At 42.5% G+C, this 21198-nt stretch overlaps 1 protein-coding gene across 9 annotated transcripts in view; it reads right to left on the reverse strand.

Annotated features, from left to right (window-relative positions):
* Positions 1-20931, reverse strand: part of sdk2a (sidekick cell adhesion molecule 2a) — an 88080-nt gene extending 67149 nt beyond the window's left edge. For all 9 annotated transcript variants that reach the window (XM_034089162.1, XM_034089158.1, XM_034089164.1 and 6 more), the window contains exon 1: positions 20641-20931. In XM_034089162.1, the coding sequence (XP_033945053.1) occupies positions 20641-20797 (157 nt within the window). In that variant the 5' untranslated portion in view covers positions 20798-20931. The remainder of the gene's footprint in view (positions 1-20640) is intronic.
* Positions 20932-21198: the final 267 nt, after the last annotated feature.

Below are 21198 nucleotides of genomic sequence, written 5' to 3' on the forward strand. Positions count from 1 at the left end.
CAACAGATTTAACAGAATTAAAGAGATTTAGAGCTATGGGGGAAATGGGCTGTGCATGTTTGATGTGGGCCTGGGAATGAGGGAAGAGAGGGGAAGAGAGGAAAGAGGGCAGCAGAGCAAACCAAGACAGCATCTGGCCCTTGTAGGGACAACACAGCCCTCTGGGAAGTCTCTACGGAGCGAGAAAGGGGCTGACTGATAGCTCTTTCTAACACCCACTATGCACACAGACTGGCACTCAGCTACTAGTAACACCTGCTGCACCCATATGGCACTACAATATCACCCATCACCTAAACAAAACTGGAACATGTGAGGCATAAAAAAAAGTCCTAACTGTGAAATTGCAAGGCCACACAAACACTTATCCAAACCCTACTCCAGGTAACCATAGCAACCCCTCACCTGTCGCCTCCTGGAAAAGAATAGGCATGCAGCCAGGTCAGGGTGACACATTTCCTCTAACTCACAAACACACATGTGCTGCGCGGTACTCTCATATATTTCCAACAGAGCATAAGCAGACACACATAGTAATACTGCGTATACATATAGGATTTATGATCCCTCGCAGAGGCACACAGACACATAAGCACAATAACAGATTTAATCTTCACTACTCTGGCCGCAGGAAGCCGGCAAAATGGCTTCAGCCGTCCACCAAAATGGCAACAGTTATCCTGACCTGGCATATTCTGAGCCTAAGTGAAAACGTGGCCCAGTATAAAGGGCCAGTGGGCTGCAGCAGCCTCTCTATTCATTAGAGACAAAACCTGGATCTGTGGCATGATCTGGCCGGCTGGACTTATGAATAGAGCCAGCAATCCAGCAACGGCAGACCCTGTTAACCCTTTAACTATCTCGCTGTATACAACATAGAGGGAGAGGGAGGTTTTGGTGTGTGGTTCTAGAGGGGATAAACGTAAAAAGTAAAAAACTGGCACTGATGATGACAGCTCTGCGTAGCGTTTGCACTCATGATCGAGCCATGAGCCACACAAAGAGACTAGGGATTCCAGACACACGGCTGCCATATACAGGGCGACAAGGAGTAAAATAACTCCAGCAAAAATGTACAAACCACAGCCTCATCCCCTCACGACTCTCCCACACAAACTTGTGCTTTTATCTCATCCCAAGTGTGGAGGGATGTTAAAAATAATTCAGAGAAAAAAGGGGGGCTAGCAGACTGATAGATTCAAACAAGCTCTGGTGTAAGTGATGAAGCTTAATAAGTTGGATGGGACAGGCTTTATACTAGGTGATAAGAGGGGGATGGGCCCCACCACCTTGGCTCTCATTTTCCCTCGCTCCCCTCGGCTTTCATCTCACTGCACACCGCAGACCCAGTGACTCACCCAGCGAGAAAAACACAACCAAAACCAATAGCCGGCAGATAACATCTCTTACGCTAACAAGCTTTTCACTTGGGGATACCATCAACTCCCTGGTTTTTTATCATACAGCTAATTAAGGACAGACTGAGAAGCAGACCTGCAGCTATCTATCCACACTTTTTGTATCCTCCTTCCTCTCACTCTGTCAAATCAGCTGCTTTTCACTGTCTCTATCACTCTTTCTGTCATTCTCTCTGGCTCTTTCTTTCACTCATACACACACACACCCGCACGCGTACACACACACACACTCTTTGTCTCGTTTCAATCCACACTCCATTCACTTGCTTCTTTCTGCCTCTCTTTCCAATTCACTACCACTGCTGCCATCCCCAACACTGTGTCCAGCCCAAGGCCACTACTGCCTCTTAATCCCATGAGACCAAACACAATCAATTATCCAGCCAGCCATAAGGATCTGAGAGCATTAAAAGGTTAGCTGAGGAGATTTAGAGCCATTGATGTCTATGACAGGACTGAACTCCTCGTCCCCCTCCTGTGAGCACTCCCTGCTTATCAGAGCGTTAGAGTCTGCGTAGACCTGTGTGTATGTGTGTCGGCGTGTGTTCATCAACATGACACCCCGGCACCGACTTGAGCCACCATGCATTGCTTGCGGATCTTTAATCATGTCCCTGCAAGTCCCGGCAAATTACTGCCTTGTGATGGTAATCAATAAAAGCGATAAACACAGCCAGGGACTGCAGCTGCTGGGGTGAAGAAATACCGCTGGTTGAGTTCTCATAATCTGAACCCTCTTCTTGCCAAGAATAAAGGGGGGGGGGGAGAAAAACTCTCTTCTTCCAACTAGGAGAGGCACAACATGTGGGGAGAGAACAATGCGCCCTCATACACTGGACTGCCATAGACAAATGAAAGAGATGTGGAGTCACAGGTGCAGGTCAATCAATGCTATCAGCAGGTAGACTTATATAATCATATTGTAATCTGGACGATCCCCACCACCTCCCCTCCACAAACTCCATGCCCTTCTGCCGCTCCATTCATCGCTTCATCTATTTTTCTCACTCCCTCCCCTTTATCTTTCCCATACAAGCCTTTCTTTCACCCTCTCTTCACTGACTTGTTCCTTTTCAGGAAAGAAAATTAAATATGATCATTCCTCTTCAAAGGCACTACTATTAGCTGCATAATGAATATTCAGTTAATGTAGCAGAGAGACTGTGAGTAACAGTAATAAGCGACAGGGAGGAATAAAATGTGAACCTCTCAGACCAGTTTTCAACGGCCTTACTGCACACCTACAACAAAAATGAATGAATGTGCACTGGCATATCATTTTCCATATACTTCACAGCCAAATAACACGAAACATTAATTATTACAAATACCTTATTACCATGAATGAGCAGTCCTGTGACATTTAACAATGTGATTGTAGATCTACCTCATCAGAGTCCAATACATCATTTATGGCTCATTAATATTTCCAATGATGAATCATTGATTATATGGCTATTATGAAATACTTCCTCAAATCTCATGTCCCTAATACGACCTCGGCTGGAAAATCATTTGGCTAAGGCTTGAAAGGCACCGGAGCACTTGTGGCTCTAACTTTAACTCCACTCCTAAGGACTTGTCGGTCTGCACTCCAGATGCAGCTGCCAAGCACCTTCTCCACCGGGATTCAAATGTGTTTCCTCATGCAGACACGATAGCCACTTTCCAATTTCAACTTCATCTTAAACCACCAATTTCTGCTGCCGTGGCGGTGATTGAAATATGAAACCTGCATATATACAGGCCATTACAGCGAATACAAGGCCCCAGCTGATGTATGTCTGCCCGGGAAAGTAAGAGCAGAAGAAACAACAGGGATCAGCTACAGTCAGAACACATTTCTATTTATTTATTATTCAATAACGTTGAATTGGCCCCTGACCCCCTGCAGCAACTCACGCCAAACTACCCTCAGAAGAAAATCGCAGCCTAGCTGAATCAGGAGGAAATCAAACACGATTCCTGCGGCTCGGTGGTAAGAGAGTTCAAGTCTGACAGAATTTGATGAGTCTCCCCTTTGAGTAAATCCTTTTTGATTCATTTCATTTCAAACCTTTATTTAACCATATTGGTCCCATTGAAATCATAGATCTCTTTTTCAAGGGAGACCTGCAGCAAATAGGTTCCACATGAAACATAAAACAATAAAGGACATCATATATATACATTATATTTACAGGTTACATAGTTATCCACATTTACAAGTGCCCATAGTAAAAACATGCAAAGGAATGAGATTGCTCAGTTTCAATTCTTGCTGAAGATTCTTGCTGAAGATTGTTCCAAGCAAGTGGAGCTGCGCACATTCATGCGAAACAGAAGTCGAAAGCAGAGACATTACATTCCTACAGCAACACCACGAACAGACATGCCAACATAGAAATAACAAGTAAATAAATGAGTCATCCCATTAAGCAGAATCGTTATGAGCATCCTAGAAAGTGATGAGCATTTTTCTGAGCCTGCGTTTGCTCTCTCTCCCTCTCTCTCTCTCTGTCTCCTACCCCTCATAACGACATGTTTTTTTCAGGGGCAACATGTAGTGCTTTTATCTGTCCTTTATGCCTTTCCAATTTTCAACAGAACCGTTTGATGGGTAGGTACTTCTAAACTAATTTCAGCTGGAGAGAAAAAAATTATAAAGTAACAGTTGTTCAAGTGCAAAATAAATGAATTAAGTAGCATAGCACATAGCAAATACACCAGGAAATAGAGGGGGATTAGAGAGGTAAGGGGCAAATGCTGCTAACACACTGTTGTCTGCAGCTTTCAAGGTTGTTTCAACTGTTAACTAGAGAATGCAATTCCTGAAGAAATTGCTAGTGGGAATGCTTTATGCTGAAAAGCTGACGCTAAACTGCTATGCTGAAATGTAATGTGTAAGAAGAAAGGGAAGAATTTAGATTGAAATGATACATGAACACGGGGGGATTGAATGTGTGATGAGAGAAGAAAAGAAAGTAAAAAGGCTTGGAAAAGCAGCAGAATATTTGAACTGCAAACTTTTGAACTAACTTGATGGTGAATGATCTGTCATTCACCATCCCATAATACGCTTAGATGCGTTGATGGCTGCATTGTTACCAAACCTGTGAAGTCTTGGGCCATTAGGAGCATTTTCACTGAAGTTATGAGAAAACCGTGTTTCATGGCGAGCATTGTGTTGCCATCAAATCAAATCAAGTTTTATTTATATAGCACATTTATAAACGATTTTTGGTCGAGCCAAAGTGCTGTACATAAAATAAAAATAGCCTACAGTAGAGACACTTTACAGCAAATACAACAGCACAGATTGTTCAGAATATCAGTATGAGAAAAACGACACCCTCTATCCATGGCAACGACATTTGAAGAACTCTCAAAACTGTCCCGTAGATATCTTCACGGCTGGACTGTTAGCACACATGTGAAGTTTGAGCACTTTTTGAAAATGTTCATAGGAGTTATAGCGACATCGTCTTTTATGGCGAGGGAAACGGAAACGGCATATGATTAAACCCCATAATTGACGTAGGGCTGGACCCTTAACCATTATCTGAAGTGTGGTGCTGTTTTGACCCTTTTCATAGGCGTTACGACAACATCGTGTTTTATGGCGAGGGATGCGTTTCCATGGAAACGGCATATGGTGAGATGTCAGATTTGACAGAGCTGTTGAGGTATGGAGAGGTGATATACAGGTGAAGATTGTGGGACGACCGGACCGTGTCCATTGGAGCTACAGCGACATCGTGTTTTATGGTGAGGGATGCGTTTCCATGGCAACAGCCTATGGTGAGATCTCAGATTTGGCGTAAAGCTGTTGAGGCATGGACCGGTGATATACAAGTGAAGTTTGGGGGACGATTGGACCGTGTCCATTGGAGTTACAGCGACATCGTGTTTTATGGCGAGGGATGCGTTTCCATGGAAACAGCATATCATGACACCCCATAATTGATGTAGAGCTGTTGAGGGCAGGACCATAACCATTATCTGAAGTCTGCTGCTCTGAGCATGTCAGTTGGAGTTATTACCTATTAAACAATGAAGTATACCTATATTATTAAGCAAATCATGTATAAATACAACGCCATATATATACATCAAATGCAACTGACACTGTAATCCCCCTGCCCCCACCCTTCATGTTATGTCCTGTCCTACTTGTGATGTGAGTGAGCCATGTCCTTGTCCGTGTGTTTTTGTCTTTTGAAAATGTTTAATAAAATATTATGTTAAAAAAATTATTCTAGCGCACTCGAGCTGGTTTCTCCAAAATTACCTACCCCACCTTTAATTAATTTAGAAAGATGTGAACATTGAAGTTTCTATTTTAGAAAAGCTGACAGTGTAGTGCATCGCTGGTTTTAAAAGTGATTTATAAGAGTCATGTTTAAAGATGTACAATACTTAAAACGTTTATAAAGATCCTCCGAGTGTATGTCATTTGTTAGCTGATAAAATGTTAGGGATAAACACCTTGACATATTGACTACAAGAGCTTGAATCAAACAAGCAACCTTGTATTTGAAAGATTAACGGACATAGCAACAGTCGCACGTGGTATATAACCCTGAGTACTTTAAAGGGTTCATGAGTAGAGGGTACTTGAATGTGAAATAAGAACAAGAAAATAAAAGTCTAAATGCATGAAAAAGCAGCAGAATATTTGAACTGAAAACTTTAGAACTAAAAGCATACGTCACCAATAATGTCTAAAATATGTGGAACATGTTGAAGTCAGTATGAAGTCTCCATCAGATGGAAAATAATAGGCTGAGACAGTCTGTTAAACTCCAGTGACCACGTCATTAGTCTGCTGCTCTAATTATGTCAATTGGAGTTATGACATCATCGTGTTCCATGACACAGGTGTTTATATTTGAGCTAACGACTAGAGATCAAAGGTTTCCATGGTGATTAGTGAGAGGAAAGCATTTTCATTGTTCTGAATGAGAGATAAACCTGTTACATGTGAACGCTTTGTTGAAGAAACGTAACAGATATCGGTGAAATTTCAAAACGTGAAGCATGTCAAGGAAGTTGAGCATCTGAAGTGTACTTTTTGTGCACTTTCAGGTTAATAATGTGGTCTTTTTGGCAGATTAACTAAAGGTGCGGCTGCTGTGGTGGGGAAAGGTGAGGCTGAATTTACAATGGGTTTTAATGGAGACATGTTGAAAGTGTTTGTCACTTCATGCCCTCAAGAGGCATTTTGTTTAATTATTTTGCTTAATTTTTTTTATCTTTCAAGCTACGAGATGTTTTCCTACATTTGTCATGAAAAATTATGTCTCAGGAATGTAGGGTTTGGGAATTATGGCTGGTTTAAAAGAAATATGAAGGCAAAATTAAATCTGTCCTCCACTCTAGCTGTGACATCACGCACTCTAAAATCTGAAGAAGGCCTCTTTACCAAGGTCTGAACAATGTTTAATATCTGTAAAAGTAAGAATCAGATTTAAAAGTTGTGTTGCACAAATAATGTCAGAAGAGTGTGACATTTTAAAGTTGGAATGAGGTTTCTGAGTTAAAGTATGAAGGAGCAGTTAGCAGTTGAAGAAGGAGCAGTTGGCAGTTGAAGTTGCATGAAGATTGTTGAAGTCTGAAGAGTTCTCCATTGACTTCCATGTTAAAAATGTTATGGGATGTATCTCTGGAATTATGAAAGTTATGAATGATAAAAGTAATATCCATTGATTCCCGACCGAGCTGAACGTTTTGATGTTTGAACGGAGTTTCTGCGATGTTCAATGTGGGGGAAGAAGCAGCGCAAAATAACCCGGTGGAATAATAAAGAATTTGGTGCGTAGCATAACAGATAGTTGGAATGCTGTGTCAGCATTCCCACTAAATGAGTTCAGTTTGATGGCTTGAATCCACTGGTGCAGTCTAACCCGGTTAAGTCAGATGCTCAATTAGTTTTCTCTGGGCCTTATATACTGGGCTGCTGCTCTACAGGAACCTGGCTCAAGGTTAGCTCCATGGTGTCAGTCATGCCCAATGTCCGGCACTCACAGTCTGCCATCCTCCTTAAGTGGCTGCCAGAGAACACTCACCAAGGTTACGTCTGTCAGCGCCAATGAGTATTCCACTTATCTCAATCAAAGTCCTTCACAAATCTTTGAGGGATTGGTCCTGCCTGTGCTTCAAACTCTGGAAAAATACGTGCATTAACTTAAGGAGGGGAAATGGAAGGGAAACAGTCACGCTGTTGCGCCTAAACTGAACAGCTTGAAAAATAACATCTTGGATTATTAAGCAGCAACCAATCAAATAAACAGATTCAATTAATCAATTAAAATTGTTTCCTACCGAGGGAAACGGATGAACACATTTGCATATTCTTGTTTGCCATAAATCTGGTCTGTGTTAAAGAAAGAACACAAGGAGTGATACTTAATTTTTCTGTGGGCCACGCTGGGATGACTGGAGATTTTTTTTCTTTTGATGTTGATAAATAGAAAAATAAAAATACAACTTTAGAAAAAAGAGCCTGCGTGTGATGGACTGCACAAAGATTACTAGCTGATTTCAAGAAAAAACATGTACATACTGCATATCTTTGCTACGGATTTCAAACAGCAAATGTAGAAATAAAAACATTTCTCATGTACACACTTTGTACAAATGCCTTGCAATTAACATCCATTTGTTATAAATAGCCATGTAAGGTAATGACCGTGTTTAAATGGCAAAATACAAACCCAGAGAGATGAATTGACACATCTTTATGTCCCCAAAGCGAGTCTGATAATAATGAATTGTGCTTTTATGACAAATTACTGCACTTTGTTTCCACGGGAAACAGTCTATAAATTGGTCGGCGGGCAATGTAAATGTGTTATTTGTGCGGCATAAATCCCCAGCTAACAATATGACACCTGTGGATTTTCAAAATTACAAAAAAAATCCTCTTTCAGCCCACCCACCTGCTTGGTAATTCATGTGTAATATCAAATGATCCACTTGCTGTGACATCATACACAAATGGAGCAATTAGTCACAATGAATACTAGAGTAATTATTATTGTAGAGACATGACAGTGAGGTAGACACAGGCTTTGATGTATCAGATTGTTTGTGTCCAGTGGGTAAATACACTGAACAAAAATATAAATGCAACACTTTTGTTTTTGCTCCCATTTTTCATGAGATGAACTCAAAGATCTAAAACATTTTCTATATACACAAAATAACCATTTCTCTCAAATATTGTTCACAAATCTGAAAAAATCTGTGATAGTGAGCACTTCTCCTTTGCCGAGATAATCCATCCCACCTCACAGGTGTGGCATATCAAGATGCTGATTAGACAGTATGATTATTGCACAGGTGTGCCTTAGGCTGGCAACAATAAAAGGCCACTCTGAAACGTACAGTTTCGCTTTATTGGGGGGGTCTGGGGGGGTCCAGTCAGTATCCAGTCAGTATCTGGTGTGACCACCATTTGCCTCACGCAGTGCAACACATCTCCTTCGCATACAGTTGATCAGGTTGTTGATTGTGGCCTGTGGAATGTTGGTCCACTCCTCTTCAATGGCTGTGCGAAGTTGCTGGATATTGGCAGGAACTGGAACACGCTGTCGTATACGCCGATCCAGAGCATCCCAAACATGCTCAATGGGTGAAATGTCCGGTGAGTATGCTGGCCATGCAAGAACTGGGATGTTTTCAGCCTTCAGGAATTGTGTACAGATCCTTGCAACATGGGGCCGTGCATTATCATGCTGCAACATGAGGTGATGGTCGTGGATGAATGGCACAACAATGGGCCTCAGGATCTCGTCACTGTATCTCTGTGCATTCACAATGCCATCAATAAAATGCACCTGTGTTCGTCATCCATAACATACGCCTGCCCATACCATAACCCCACCACCATCATGGGCCACTCGATTCACAACATTGACATCAGAAAACCACTCACCCACACACGCCATCTGCCCTGAACAGTGAAAACCGAGATTCATCCGTGAAGAGAACACCTCTCCAACGTGCCAGACGCCATCGAATGTGAGAATTTGCCCACTCAAGTCGGTTACGACAACGAACCGGAGTCAGGTCGAGACCCCGATGAGGACGACGAGCATGCAGATGAACTTCCCTGAGACGGTTTCTGACAGTTTGTGCAGAAATTCTTTGGTTATGCAAACCGATTGTTGCAGCAGCTGTCCGAGTGGCTGGTCTCAGACGATCTTGGAGGTGAACATGCTGGATGTGGAGGTCCTGGGCTGGTGTGGTTACACGTGGTCTGCGGTTGTGAGGCCGGTTGGATGGTTATACTGTCAAATTCTCTGAAACGCCCTTGGAGACGGCTTATGGTAGAGAAATGAACATTCAATTCACGGGCAACAGCTCTGGTGGACATTCCTGCTGTCAGCATGCCAATTGCACGCTCCCTTAAAACTTGCGACATCTGTGGCATTGTGCTGTGTGATAAAACTGAACGTTTCAGAGTGGCCTTTTATTGTGGCCAGCCTAAGGCACACCTGTGCAATAATCATGCCGTCTAATCAGTATCTTGATATGCCACACCTGTGAGGTGGGATGGATTATCTCGGCAAAGGAGAAGTGCTCACCATCACAGATTTTTTCAGATTTGTGAACAATATTTGAGAGAAATGGTTATTTTGTGTATATAGAAAATGTTTTAGATCTTTGAGTTCATCTCATGAAAAATGGGAGCAAAAACAAAAGTGTTGCATTTATATTTGTGTTCAGTGTAGTATCACTAGATAACAAGATTGTCATTCTTAAATACTGGAGCCTTTTTGAATGTCATCATGATGGGGCATTTATTTGTGTATGTGTATCTGTGTGGGGGGGGGGGTTGTTTGTCTGATCCCTCCATCTCCAGGGGCAGCGGTTCCCTCTTTCATCAACCATGCCAAACCAATGTGACTGTCACTCCCAATCTGCATAGAGAGGGGAGGCCGTGCCTATTTTTATAAATGTATTCATATTCATTAGCCCCGAGTGTCATTCATAGCAGCAGTTCTTTAATGCAGCGCATAATCATCAGAGGCTGGAGGAGCCTGCCTCCTCTCATCCCACAAATTAATAACACAGGCAATCACTGCAAAGGTGTCCACTGTCAAACAACAATGGCTCCTGATTTTCATCAACTGTGCGCACCTCCTCATTTCCACATGACACACAAAAAGCACTCATCAGAGGTACCCCTTGGGGAATCTAAAAAAAATGCCATTGTACCAGCCTTTGAAATATGAAATCATTCATTTCAGTGAAAATTAATTACAACTGCTTTTTTTTTTCCTTGACCCACCGCAGTATTCTGCCTCATAACATCTTGATGGCAACCGGTTAATTGTGCATAATAACTGGTGTGAACGTCGGCTGCTAATGAGAGCAATTAGGCATCAGATTCGCAGGATTTTACTTCAGTCGCACGCTCAAAGACAGCACACTTTGCCTCAATGGGCTCGTATGTGTCACATAAAGCACATGATAAACTACTTCACATCAACAACCAGAGCACATTTTCAATGACTGATAACTGGGAAAGATCCCACTCTAAGCCTGACTTTACTCTACATTTTAAGAAAAAAATATGGTTTTTATATAATCATTTTCACCCATTGTGTTTGTCTTTATACTGTACATCCACTTTCTGATACACCATTTTGGGCACTGTCCCTCCTGAAGTAATGGATGTGGGCTGCTTCTCACAGCCTTGCCATGTTTTTTTCATGGCCATTGTTTCTGCTCCACCCCACTTTAAAATCAAGAACACAATGCATCCCTCCCCAGCCCCACAACCCCACCATACTTCACTCTGGACAACATTAATAAAACAAGCTTTCAATGATGCAGAGTGCAACGCCACATTGGGCAGTGAGCAATGGTGTGATTAAAGCTTTTAAACACCGCCTCCCTTTGAGTTTGCATATGTCAGCTCTGCAGTATGTGTTTGTAACAACGCTGGTGGGGAACATGCTCTCTCTGTCGTTCACCCTGTCTCTTTTTCACTTCTTGACTATTCCTCACTAATGCAGTGGGGGCAGGAAAAGTGCTGGGTCCACTTTAACATATAAAGCAACAACAGAAGCTTCAACAATAAAATTGGACTGAGGTCCACGGAGGAAGATAAAAGTGAGAAGGTAGCTGCTGTGCTACAGTGATTGTGTCTATTGTCCAGGTCTAACAGCTGCACTGTCTTCCAATCTTTGCATACTGCACACACCCAGTCAACCCACTTATTCCACTCTGTTACTTCAGACAATTCAGTTTTCTGTTGCAGCTTTTTTTTTTAGAGTCACTGTGAAGCATTTGAAAGACACGAGCGGATGAGCAAAACACAAAGTAATTTCTTCTCACAATTCCTTCTCTATAATCTAATGACGGCGACCCCTTGAGTGATTACAAAAATGTAAATAAAGCTTTTTAATTGAATTTCATGAAATTAAACATCTGCCAGAGCAACTTCATTAAACTGATATAATCCCTCTGACTCTCCATTTCTGCTGTGCCCACTGGCATAGAACATGTCCAGCATTGCTACAATAAGATATGTGCTCAAACATTTCCTTTCACAGAACAAGAAAATTACTCTTTGAAAGCCCTCCTCTTGCAAATGAAAACAGCTTGACCAGTAATTTGTGAAAGCTTTGACGACAATGACACAGAAAATTGCCAAAGGCCTGTGAAGGAGCAACACAAGCAGCTGCAGCCATCGACTGGAATCTGCTCACAAACTACATGAGGCGACCCTGCTTTGGTTTCTGCCGCAATTCTCTTGCTTAAGTCAGGCATCACAAATCAGTTTTGAGCCATCATATGTGTGTCACATGTGATGTAGATCGGATTTGGCTTTACTCTCTGGGGTAAAGCTCTGTGTGAGCCTAGAGTGTGTTCACATGTCGGCTGCATCTCCAGCAAAGAGACAGGGGGCCAACATTGTCAAAAGGCTTGTGGTTGTGGTACAGTACATGTCCCCAACAGGGGACGCTCAGGCGCGTTTGTTTAGGTACGTCTTTCTGGTTCTGAGACAAGAGGAGACAGTGACCGGAGCATTTGGGACATGGCAGTCCCCTGCAGAATTAAACAGGCTGTGTTTCAGGCCCCAGTGACAGGACATCTCACTCAGATCACAAAAGGCAGCACTGATTGTGTCTGACATGTGCATCTTCCCTCAGATGTATTGTCTTTGTTTTGTCTGGATTACTTGTGTGTAGTTATTTTGTATTTTTGTGCACTAGAGTGGGACTGTTTTTTTTTCACCAACTGCCTACTTCACACAAATTGATAATATGACCTTTCTTATACACATTGCCTGTCTGCATGAGTTTATTAGAGTCTACAAAAAGCTTATTTCGATTAAACAATTATTCTAAGGGATAACCAGATTGTGTTGTGTCTAACAGGCCGAGCACACCATAGACATGCGGTCGTGAATGTATAAAAAGGGTGGCAGGGGGAGAAGGGGACGGGTTACTGTTTGGGATCAAACTGGGCACACTAATCCCTTTGATCCCCCCATTTTACTGTCAGCTGTTTCCTAGCTACCGTCGGATCTGCACAGAATTTAGGATTTGTGCTACTGTACACCACAGCAATCTCTACCCCACTGATGCAGCGCGCTCTCCTTTCTTTCCTCCATCAATACCCACCGTACCCCCACACCTATTGCCTCCACACAATGTCTATAGCAATATTTATTTCTCTTTCTGTTCCCCTTTCACCATCACTTTATTGCCGTTGGCCTCAGCTGCAATATGGCATGGAGACAGGTTGAATTGGAAAGTATTTTGCACAGAAGACCATCAGAGCATGACTCTTCACATTGAAAAACCTGATTCTGATTTGTCTATTCACACGGGACACCAAGGCTGCGCCCCACTTTCATTAGTTGTGCTGAAAAACAGCATTCTAATACTAGTTTGGTTTGAGAAAGCTTCATTTGCCTATAACGAAACAATAAGAGCACATGTGCAGATGCATGTGTTAGAGGAAGACGAATGTTTCTGTGAATCAGTGTACATACAAACATTTGTGCATCTGCTTACATGTATTAAAGCAAAAATGATTTGTTTATTGGAAGCCACCTATCAAAGGAAAATAAGTGGATCTGCACAGGTTTTCCTTCGTCCTTGTCAGTATTGCTTGCTTTCAGAGGTGCAACGCCCTGCAGACTCCCCACTTAGCCACTGATGAGCTCTCCCAAACTGATCTTAAACCTTTCCAGGCAGTAACACACAACAGACTCGATTTGCATATTGGCAGATTCATGCTTCTTTGTCAAACACTGGCTCTGCATGGCCCTGCATCAATTAATTCTGTAAGCATCTAGGGGAAGAGTGAATACAACAAGTTTCTCAATTTGCTGATTTCAATGGGAGTTGCTGTATTGATTTTCGAATACGCTGCACACCTACATAATTTGTATCATTCAACCAGTCATGCTCTCAGACTAGCCCTATTTTTCTGTGGCTTTTTTTCATTTTGTTAGTTTTCGATTAAGTGCTTTGAATCTCACTAGTCAATTATTTCCCTGGCACATAAATGAAAATGTATTAGAGGAAATTAATGGTAAAGAAAATACCTTTTTCCAAGGTAGACATTTTGACAAGTTATAGGAAAAACACAGGTGTATTTACTAAGCTGCATTCCACTTAGGGGAGGCCCTGCTATTGTGCTCACTGGAATAGCTTACTGGGTCAATTAATGGAAGTGAGCCATTGTTAAAGTTAATGTAATGTTAAACTATACTTGTCCTACTATGACAAGGCAAAATGTCTGCTGTGAAAAGAGATCAATTAAAGTCAAATATGTCATCACTCATAGCTTTCACGGAAATGTAGGTGCATGAATACCATGAATATTTTTGAATTACCCTACACACCATCCGGCTGATGCTTGTTTTCTAGATGTGTAAATATCTCTCTTCATGCAAACTGCTTTAGGATAAAAATGCAGACTCCCATACAGTGCTGTACAAAGGCTCTGTCTGGGCTTTGATTCCTGGTTGAATCCTGCATATGGTTTCAGTCTGTCACCTGAAGCGCTTTGATGGCTTGCGCTGAGAGGCCAAGGAAAGGGAATCCAGATGTGACATGAGCCAATAGAGCAAGAAACCAGCAGTATTGCTGTCAGCTCCGATCACTATTACACTTCGTAACTGACAATCTGCTGATGTAAGAGGCAAGGACAGTGATCAAAGATATGTGTATTATAAAGTGCTGCCATACAGCAATGACAAGCAGCTGTAGAACTACTCTATGCCATATACCAGAGAGGAATCCCTTATCAGCATACACATACCATAAGATGTATCTCACTTGATGCCTTTGGATTTTCCTTGCTTTAACATCAACCTTGACATCCCTTGGTATCTCTAATGCAAGATATTTGTTTAGAGTGAAGGTGAAGTACTGTCAAAATGGGGTAGGAGTGGGGTAGGAGTGGGAAGAGGGAAGAGGAGGAAGTCAGGTGTTGAGTCACAAAAGAGATATCGAACATGATATGGAATCCCATGTGGCAACAACCAGGACGATGGGGAATGTAAGATAGCTCCGATGGTTATCAGGACTGAGCATGCGGCTTTCAGAAGATGCAGCTTGAGGCATTTCGCCAGGACCCATAGAAGGACTGGTAGGCCTGCTGCCAAGCACAGCCTGAGTAGCAAGCTCGGCCCGGCTGATGGAAGGCATGGAGGCTCTTTTTTTTCCAGACGAGACCCTGCTCCAGTACTGGAAGTATGACCGTGAACTGATATTGTTTCTCTGCTCAAACAGCTCCGCCAAACTGCTAACCCATGACCCCACCCCAACGGCACACAGAAAATGCTTTCTTCAAACAGCAAGGTAAAAGTGCGTAGAATCAGCTGAACAACGCTAGTCTGATATCAAACAAGCAGGCAGCGAAGAAGAAATAAAAGCAAGAAAGAAAACATTCTATCCAGTTCCATATGTGTCAGGGTTTGTTCTTCATCTGATTTGCTTGTATTCCCTTTTACATGTTTCTGTATTGAGTTGTAAAGCAATCTATCCACATACTGTAAACACATATTGCAGGGAATCATGCTGCTGGTTGTTGGGAAACATAGCCAAGTGTTGTGAATAACTAGGTTAAGGGTCGGCAGGACTATAGATCAGAATGTGAAGATGTGAATCCATTTATGTGAATGGATAAAGAACTATGGATTGGTACCACCAGTAGTTTTTCTAGGAAAATGGACAAAATATGCCCGCCTCCCAACTCCCACCTCAGTTTCTCCTCCATTACTGTATTTCTTTGCCTCTTTTGCCATTTTATTCACAACACAAGAATACACTCACCAGTCCCCAGGAGGGGCAAGCTGAATGAAAGCAGAGATCCGCAGTGAACATTATGCTGTAAAAAGCATTGTTCCTCACCACCAGTTTTCCTTGAGTTGCCTTTGTGTTGTTCAAATGTTTACATGGAAGAGCTTGGGGGCTTCAAGACAGATGTATGGTCCAAGAAACCTGCCTCAAAATACCTATGTTCCCTGGATGGAAGTAATGACACCATTTGTGGGCTTTTCAGATAAACTATGATGTTTCAATGGAGCAGCATGCACAACATCGTTGCTCGCTTGTCACAATAATATCAGAAAAATTAAACAAATGGTGCCAATTATAATTCCCCTCCCTATCCAAGGTCATTTCCTTTCAATTTCTGTCCCAGCTCAGGGCCTGTTCTGAGGCTTTTCTTTTTTTCTTAATTGTTGAAAAGGGGCCTCCTGGTCTCGTGTCAGATTGATTAGACTTTTAGCTGGGAGAACTAATACGTGAAGAATGTGTCTCTTCCCCCTTGCAGTGATTCTCCCGTCAGTCTCATTAGTAAACAGGAGGAGAAGGAAACAAAACCGCACTCAGCTATGTGATTAAAATTGGCCCCAAAAGAAGGACTTGCTTCTTCAGTCGATGCCGTTATTATTGAGGAATCTAATTTAAGAAGCCTATACCTTTCCTCAACTGTATTTTCACCCAGTAGGAAAAAAACAAATATGCTTTCAGTGGGTAAAGAACGTCAGTCTGCATGAAATGATTGTGTGGGGTGAAGATTTTTCCCTTCCCATTTTTCTCCATACTGTAAGGGTACTGTGTGCCTTCTTTAATCTTTGGCCATTACCATTGTCAACAAAAGCTCACATCATAGAGTAGGTACTGATTGCACAGCAAAGCTAAACTCCAGCATAGTAAGTAATCATTTCAGTCAGCTTCCCTAATATGGCACATGACAGACTCCTGGTGGGAGATAGGACTCTTTTCCCCATGTAAATACCCATTAGCATAGCCCTTTGGGCAAATGGCAATTACCGGACAAGGGGTGAATGCCAAAACCCAGCGGTACTAGTTAATTTGATTAAATTTCCATTATGAACTATAAACACAGTTTTGCTGCTCGACTGAGCCCGTTAAAGGCCTCCTGAAGCTAAAAAACGTTGACAGCTCAGCGGCCCTATTGTTCTCCGACAATAAAGTAGATTGTTATGATTTGTCACCCTTAAACAGGATAAGGCACTTATATCTTTTTTTGGGAAACATTAGCGTGATAGTTATTATTATTTAAAAAGACAAAAAGGTATCAGGCTCTTTCATTAATTTATTTGAAATGTTGCTGCCAGTGAGCACATATTTCTCCTTTTCTAATTAATCTGTGATATGTTCCATCTTGGTGAATAAAGTGTCCTTTGGCAACATGAATAAACATGTGTAGACAGCATTTGGAAGCCAGAGAAAAAACTGCCAACCTGCCAGACATGGGAGGGATGCGCTGAAGACACACAAGGAGCCTGATTCGGAAGCCATGCTGCCACCACGTTTCACCTGAGGCTGTGCAAGCCACTAACTGGTCTTTCTGGGCATGAGCCATGTTGCGAAGAAAACATGCATTTAGTCCAAATTACATCTGCTAGCTCTCTGGAGAAGTAAACATGTTTAATTAACTACATTTCACCAAACAGGGAGATACATATGTCATAAATATGCACTGTGTGTAATTATGGTATGGTGGCTGAGAAGTTACAGCACTTCCACTCCCACGTCAATGTGCCCCATATGGGACTTGTGACGTGGTTAAAGTGTTTTAAGTTGGGGAAGATGCAATTATTTCATCACATATAGCTCAAGATTCAGTATCATGTCTAAAATCAGATGCAGAGGGCCAATGTGACATCAATGTGAGTATGTAGGTCTACTTTTGTGGAGCTACATGCAAAACAGATTAAGCTTTCTATTATTTGTGATGGAGTGTTGTATGCGTGGGCGCAGACAGTCAGGTTTGTCATCAGTCTTTGTTGGAGCAAAGAGATGCCTTTGATTCTATTAGAACTGTATTATATTTCTCTTGATGGAGTTGTGTAATCTTGTACACATTGATTTTTCTATCTTTCAGTGGATGTGTTTGCATGCGTGTGTGTATTGGTGTGTCACTGGTGAATTATGATCCTGTGCCCGCATTAGAGCAGAGAGTTTTAATCACACAAGGATTCAGAGTGTTTTAAACAAATGCTTTTTTTGTAAGCATGGTGGATTATCATAAGATTTAAAGATTTGGAAATGGCTGACAGCTGTCAGGCTGCATAATAACGTACGTCCAGAAAATTATAGCAGCTGCCGTTTGGCAGAATATCAATGCTGGTATCTAGATTAAAGCTCAATAGCCAGAAATATACAGTAAGTGCCAGCAAGCAAGCCACACACACACACACACACACACACACACACACACACACACACACACACACACACACACACACACACACACACACACACACACACACACACACACACACACACACACACACACACACACACACACACACACACACACACACACACACACACACACACACACACACACACACACACACACACACACACACACACACACACACACACACACACACACACACACACACACACACACACACACACACACACACACACACACACACACACACACACACACACACACACACACACACACACACACACACACACACACACACACACACACACACACACACACACACACACACACACACACACACGGCTTTGAGGAGTGGTGAGAAGATACAGAGATTGCTAAGAGGCAAAGAAAGACAAAATCTCATATCTATTTACTTGCTGCTTCGATGAGGGGGCCGAATGTGTTTTAAAATGGCGTGCTGGGAGCAGCCTGTGGCAGGAGAACGGTTCCCCCGTGGACTCTATCAGGTATCCTCTTGTGCACTGGAGCAGCCAGCAGTATTAAACACAGCAGGAGCCTCAGTAGGAACCTGTTGAAAAACAAGTACACACCACCTCCGGTTCCCCAGGGCCTTGTGTGCCTGTATGTCGCGTAATTTATGACATCCTCAGAGGTCCTCCCCTCTCAGAGACTACAACATCTATAACTTTATGCACAAGCACAGCCGCACTGCCAGTGATTTGTAAACACGGATGCCCCGCCGTGAGGATGAGATAGGCTTCCTCCTTCAGAAGAATAAGACCTCTCTGGCTTGTAAGAGAACCCCTGCAAACACTGCAACAGCGTCTTCACTGAAGAACCTAAAGCAGCGGCTGTCTGCCATAGAAGAGGTCCTTCTCAATTGAAAGAGCGGGCAGACAGAGTGAATCTATCACCAATGCTAATGCTCAGCCGGGAACATTCAAGGGGCCTGAATACCAACCGCAAGATGAGAAAGAGGTCTGTTGGGGGAGAAAAGGTAAAACCCTGTGAAGTAGCCTTGAAGCGCTCAGCAGATCCTCACAGACTCCAGGCATGTTAGCTTGAGAAAGGGATGGTAATAACAGCTAGAGGAACTGTGCCCTGCATAATAAGAGACGCCTGAGACTCCTTTTAGATAAGGCTGGAAGCACTTTAGAGCAATGCGACCTGTTCAAAGACAAACAAGCAAAGGGATTATGCTGCTTTTAGCACTTACTGAGCATTGTGATTATAAGATCAACAGTGCAGAGAGAATACACTTCTCATACGAGTCAACTTTCAATATAATACTTTTTTTCTCCTTTGGGACCTATGAAGTTATAATGGCTTAAGGATTGTCAAATATGCGTCTTCATTTTGTGGTTCTGCATGACTACTGTATGTATAAGGAATCATAACCCTGCAGTTGGAACCTGAAGCATAAAGTTAAACGCCATTTAATGTTAATATGCACCAAGACTGCAGATGAAATTCATAGGCCAGTAAGCCGCACACAATTTGAACTTACCTTGTGAAAACTGGCACTTGTGCTTTTTCAATTCTGCAATAGAGGCATGAAGGATTTGCTCTAGCTGGCCTACTCCCCCAATATACCATGTAGTGTGTATACCTCACTGGTCAGGAAGTACACGTCATCCACTGTGCCAAGTGACAAGTGATACCATTTTCATAGTCATTGTTTGATTAGCGAAGATAATTTCTATGCCTTTATCCACATTTTTCTGATTGTGGTGGATATGAATGAGCCTTACATGTAGTGATTTATTCATTCTGTTCTATTACTTTCGCACTTCAAGTGAGAGAGCATACATGGACATAAGGCAAATGTAACAACCTTCAAATAACGGCTTTGCTCCATTGTTCCAGTCACGTTAATGGTCAAGGTAATGTGTGGCTCTGCTGCACTGTTGAGGTGGCAAGTAGTGTAACTATTTGTATTGAGGTTCCTCAGTTGGGGCCACTGTTCTTTTTTACAGTTTTTAAATGATGTAAAACAGTAAAGCTAATAACATGCATGTGAATTATAACATCTAGACGACTTAACATAGCAGAAGAAAGCACATTTTAGAGCAATATAGTGTGTTATAAAGATATTTAGGTGTAATACAAATGTATCATAATGACAAATGATAATGGACTGATTAAAACCCAACCTACATTTGCCACTAAATATTAGTGTCCTGCTTTTCAGAAGCAGGCATTAAGCTTTGGGAGCATGCATGTGGTTACAATAGGGAATGTTGTGGAGGCTAAACCGACAGTTTATATACCTTGTTGTCTGTGAAACTTAAAAGGAAAATAAAACTCTGTTTCTGTGTGTCAGACATTGGGCTACAATTTGGTTTAAGTTTGGCAATGTAACCAGATCAGTAAAAGCAAACAATTCAAATTTTTGACACCATTTTTTTTTTTTTTTATCAGATCATTTTGCCTGACCTCAATCGAAACAAAATAAATCAACATACTTTCTTGTCCGCTTGTGTGCCAGCAACAACAAAGGTGGGGGGCTGGAAATCAGAGTTGTGAAAATTACCTTGAGCCTGAGCGCTGTGGATAAAAGTCGCCGACAACAGAATCCAACAGGAGACCCACACCTGTCCGACCTGTCCAGCCCGCCCAGCTGTAACCATGGTCCGCGGCACCACCGTCGAGACCCCGGTGCGCCTTCCCCGTCTCCACGCTGGGGACATGTTGCTCGGTGCCCACACACTCCCGGGAAGTCCTGGCTGCTGCCGGTCCTGTGCTCCTCACTGGCGATGAGGGTGAGTGATTGGGGGATTGTGGGGAGAGCTCACTCCGTCAGAGAGCACCGCGCAGGCAGACAGGCACGCGGTAGTATGAAAAGCCTGTGGACAAGTCCCGCATGAGCAAGGCGGAGTCAGTCCAATTGCATTTTCTCGGCTGTCAAGTGTGCGAGCCGGAATATTGACATCATCTACTAACTGCTCCGAATAACCTCTCCATGTGTAGCAGAGAGATTGGTTAAATAAAAAAATATAGAGTATAAAACGAGTCAACACAGAGTGTAAGTTTATATGATTAGATGACAGCTTTTGCGCAATCCAAAATTGTAATGGACACTAATTATAAA

Source organism: Pseudochaenichthys georgianus, chromosome 8 (genome assembly GCF_902827115.2).
Source record: "Pseudochaenichthys georgianus chromosome 8, fPseGeo1.2, whole genome shotgun sequence".
Lineage (NCBI taxonomy): Eukaryota > Metazoa > Chordata > Actinopteri > Perciformes > Channichthyidae > Pseudochaenichthys > Pseudochaenichthys georgianus.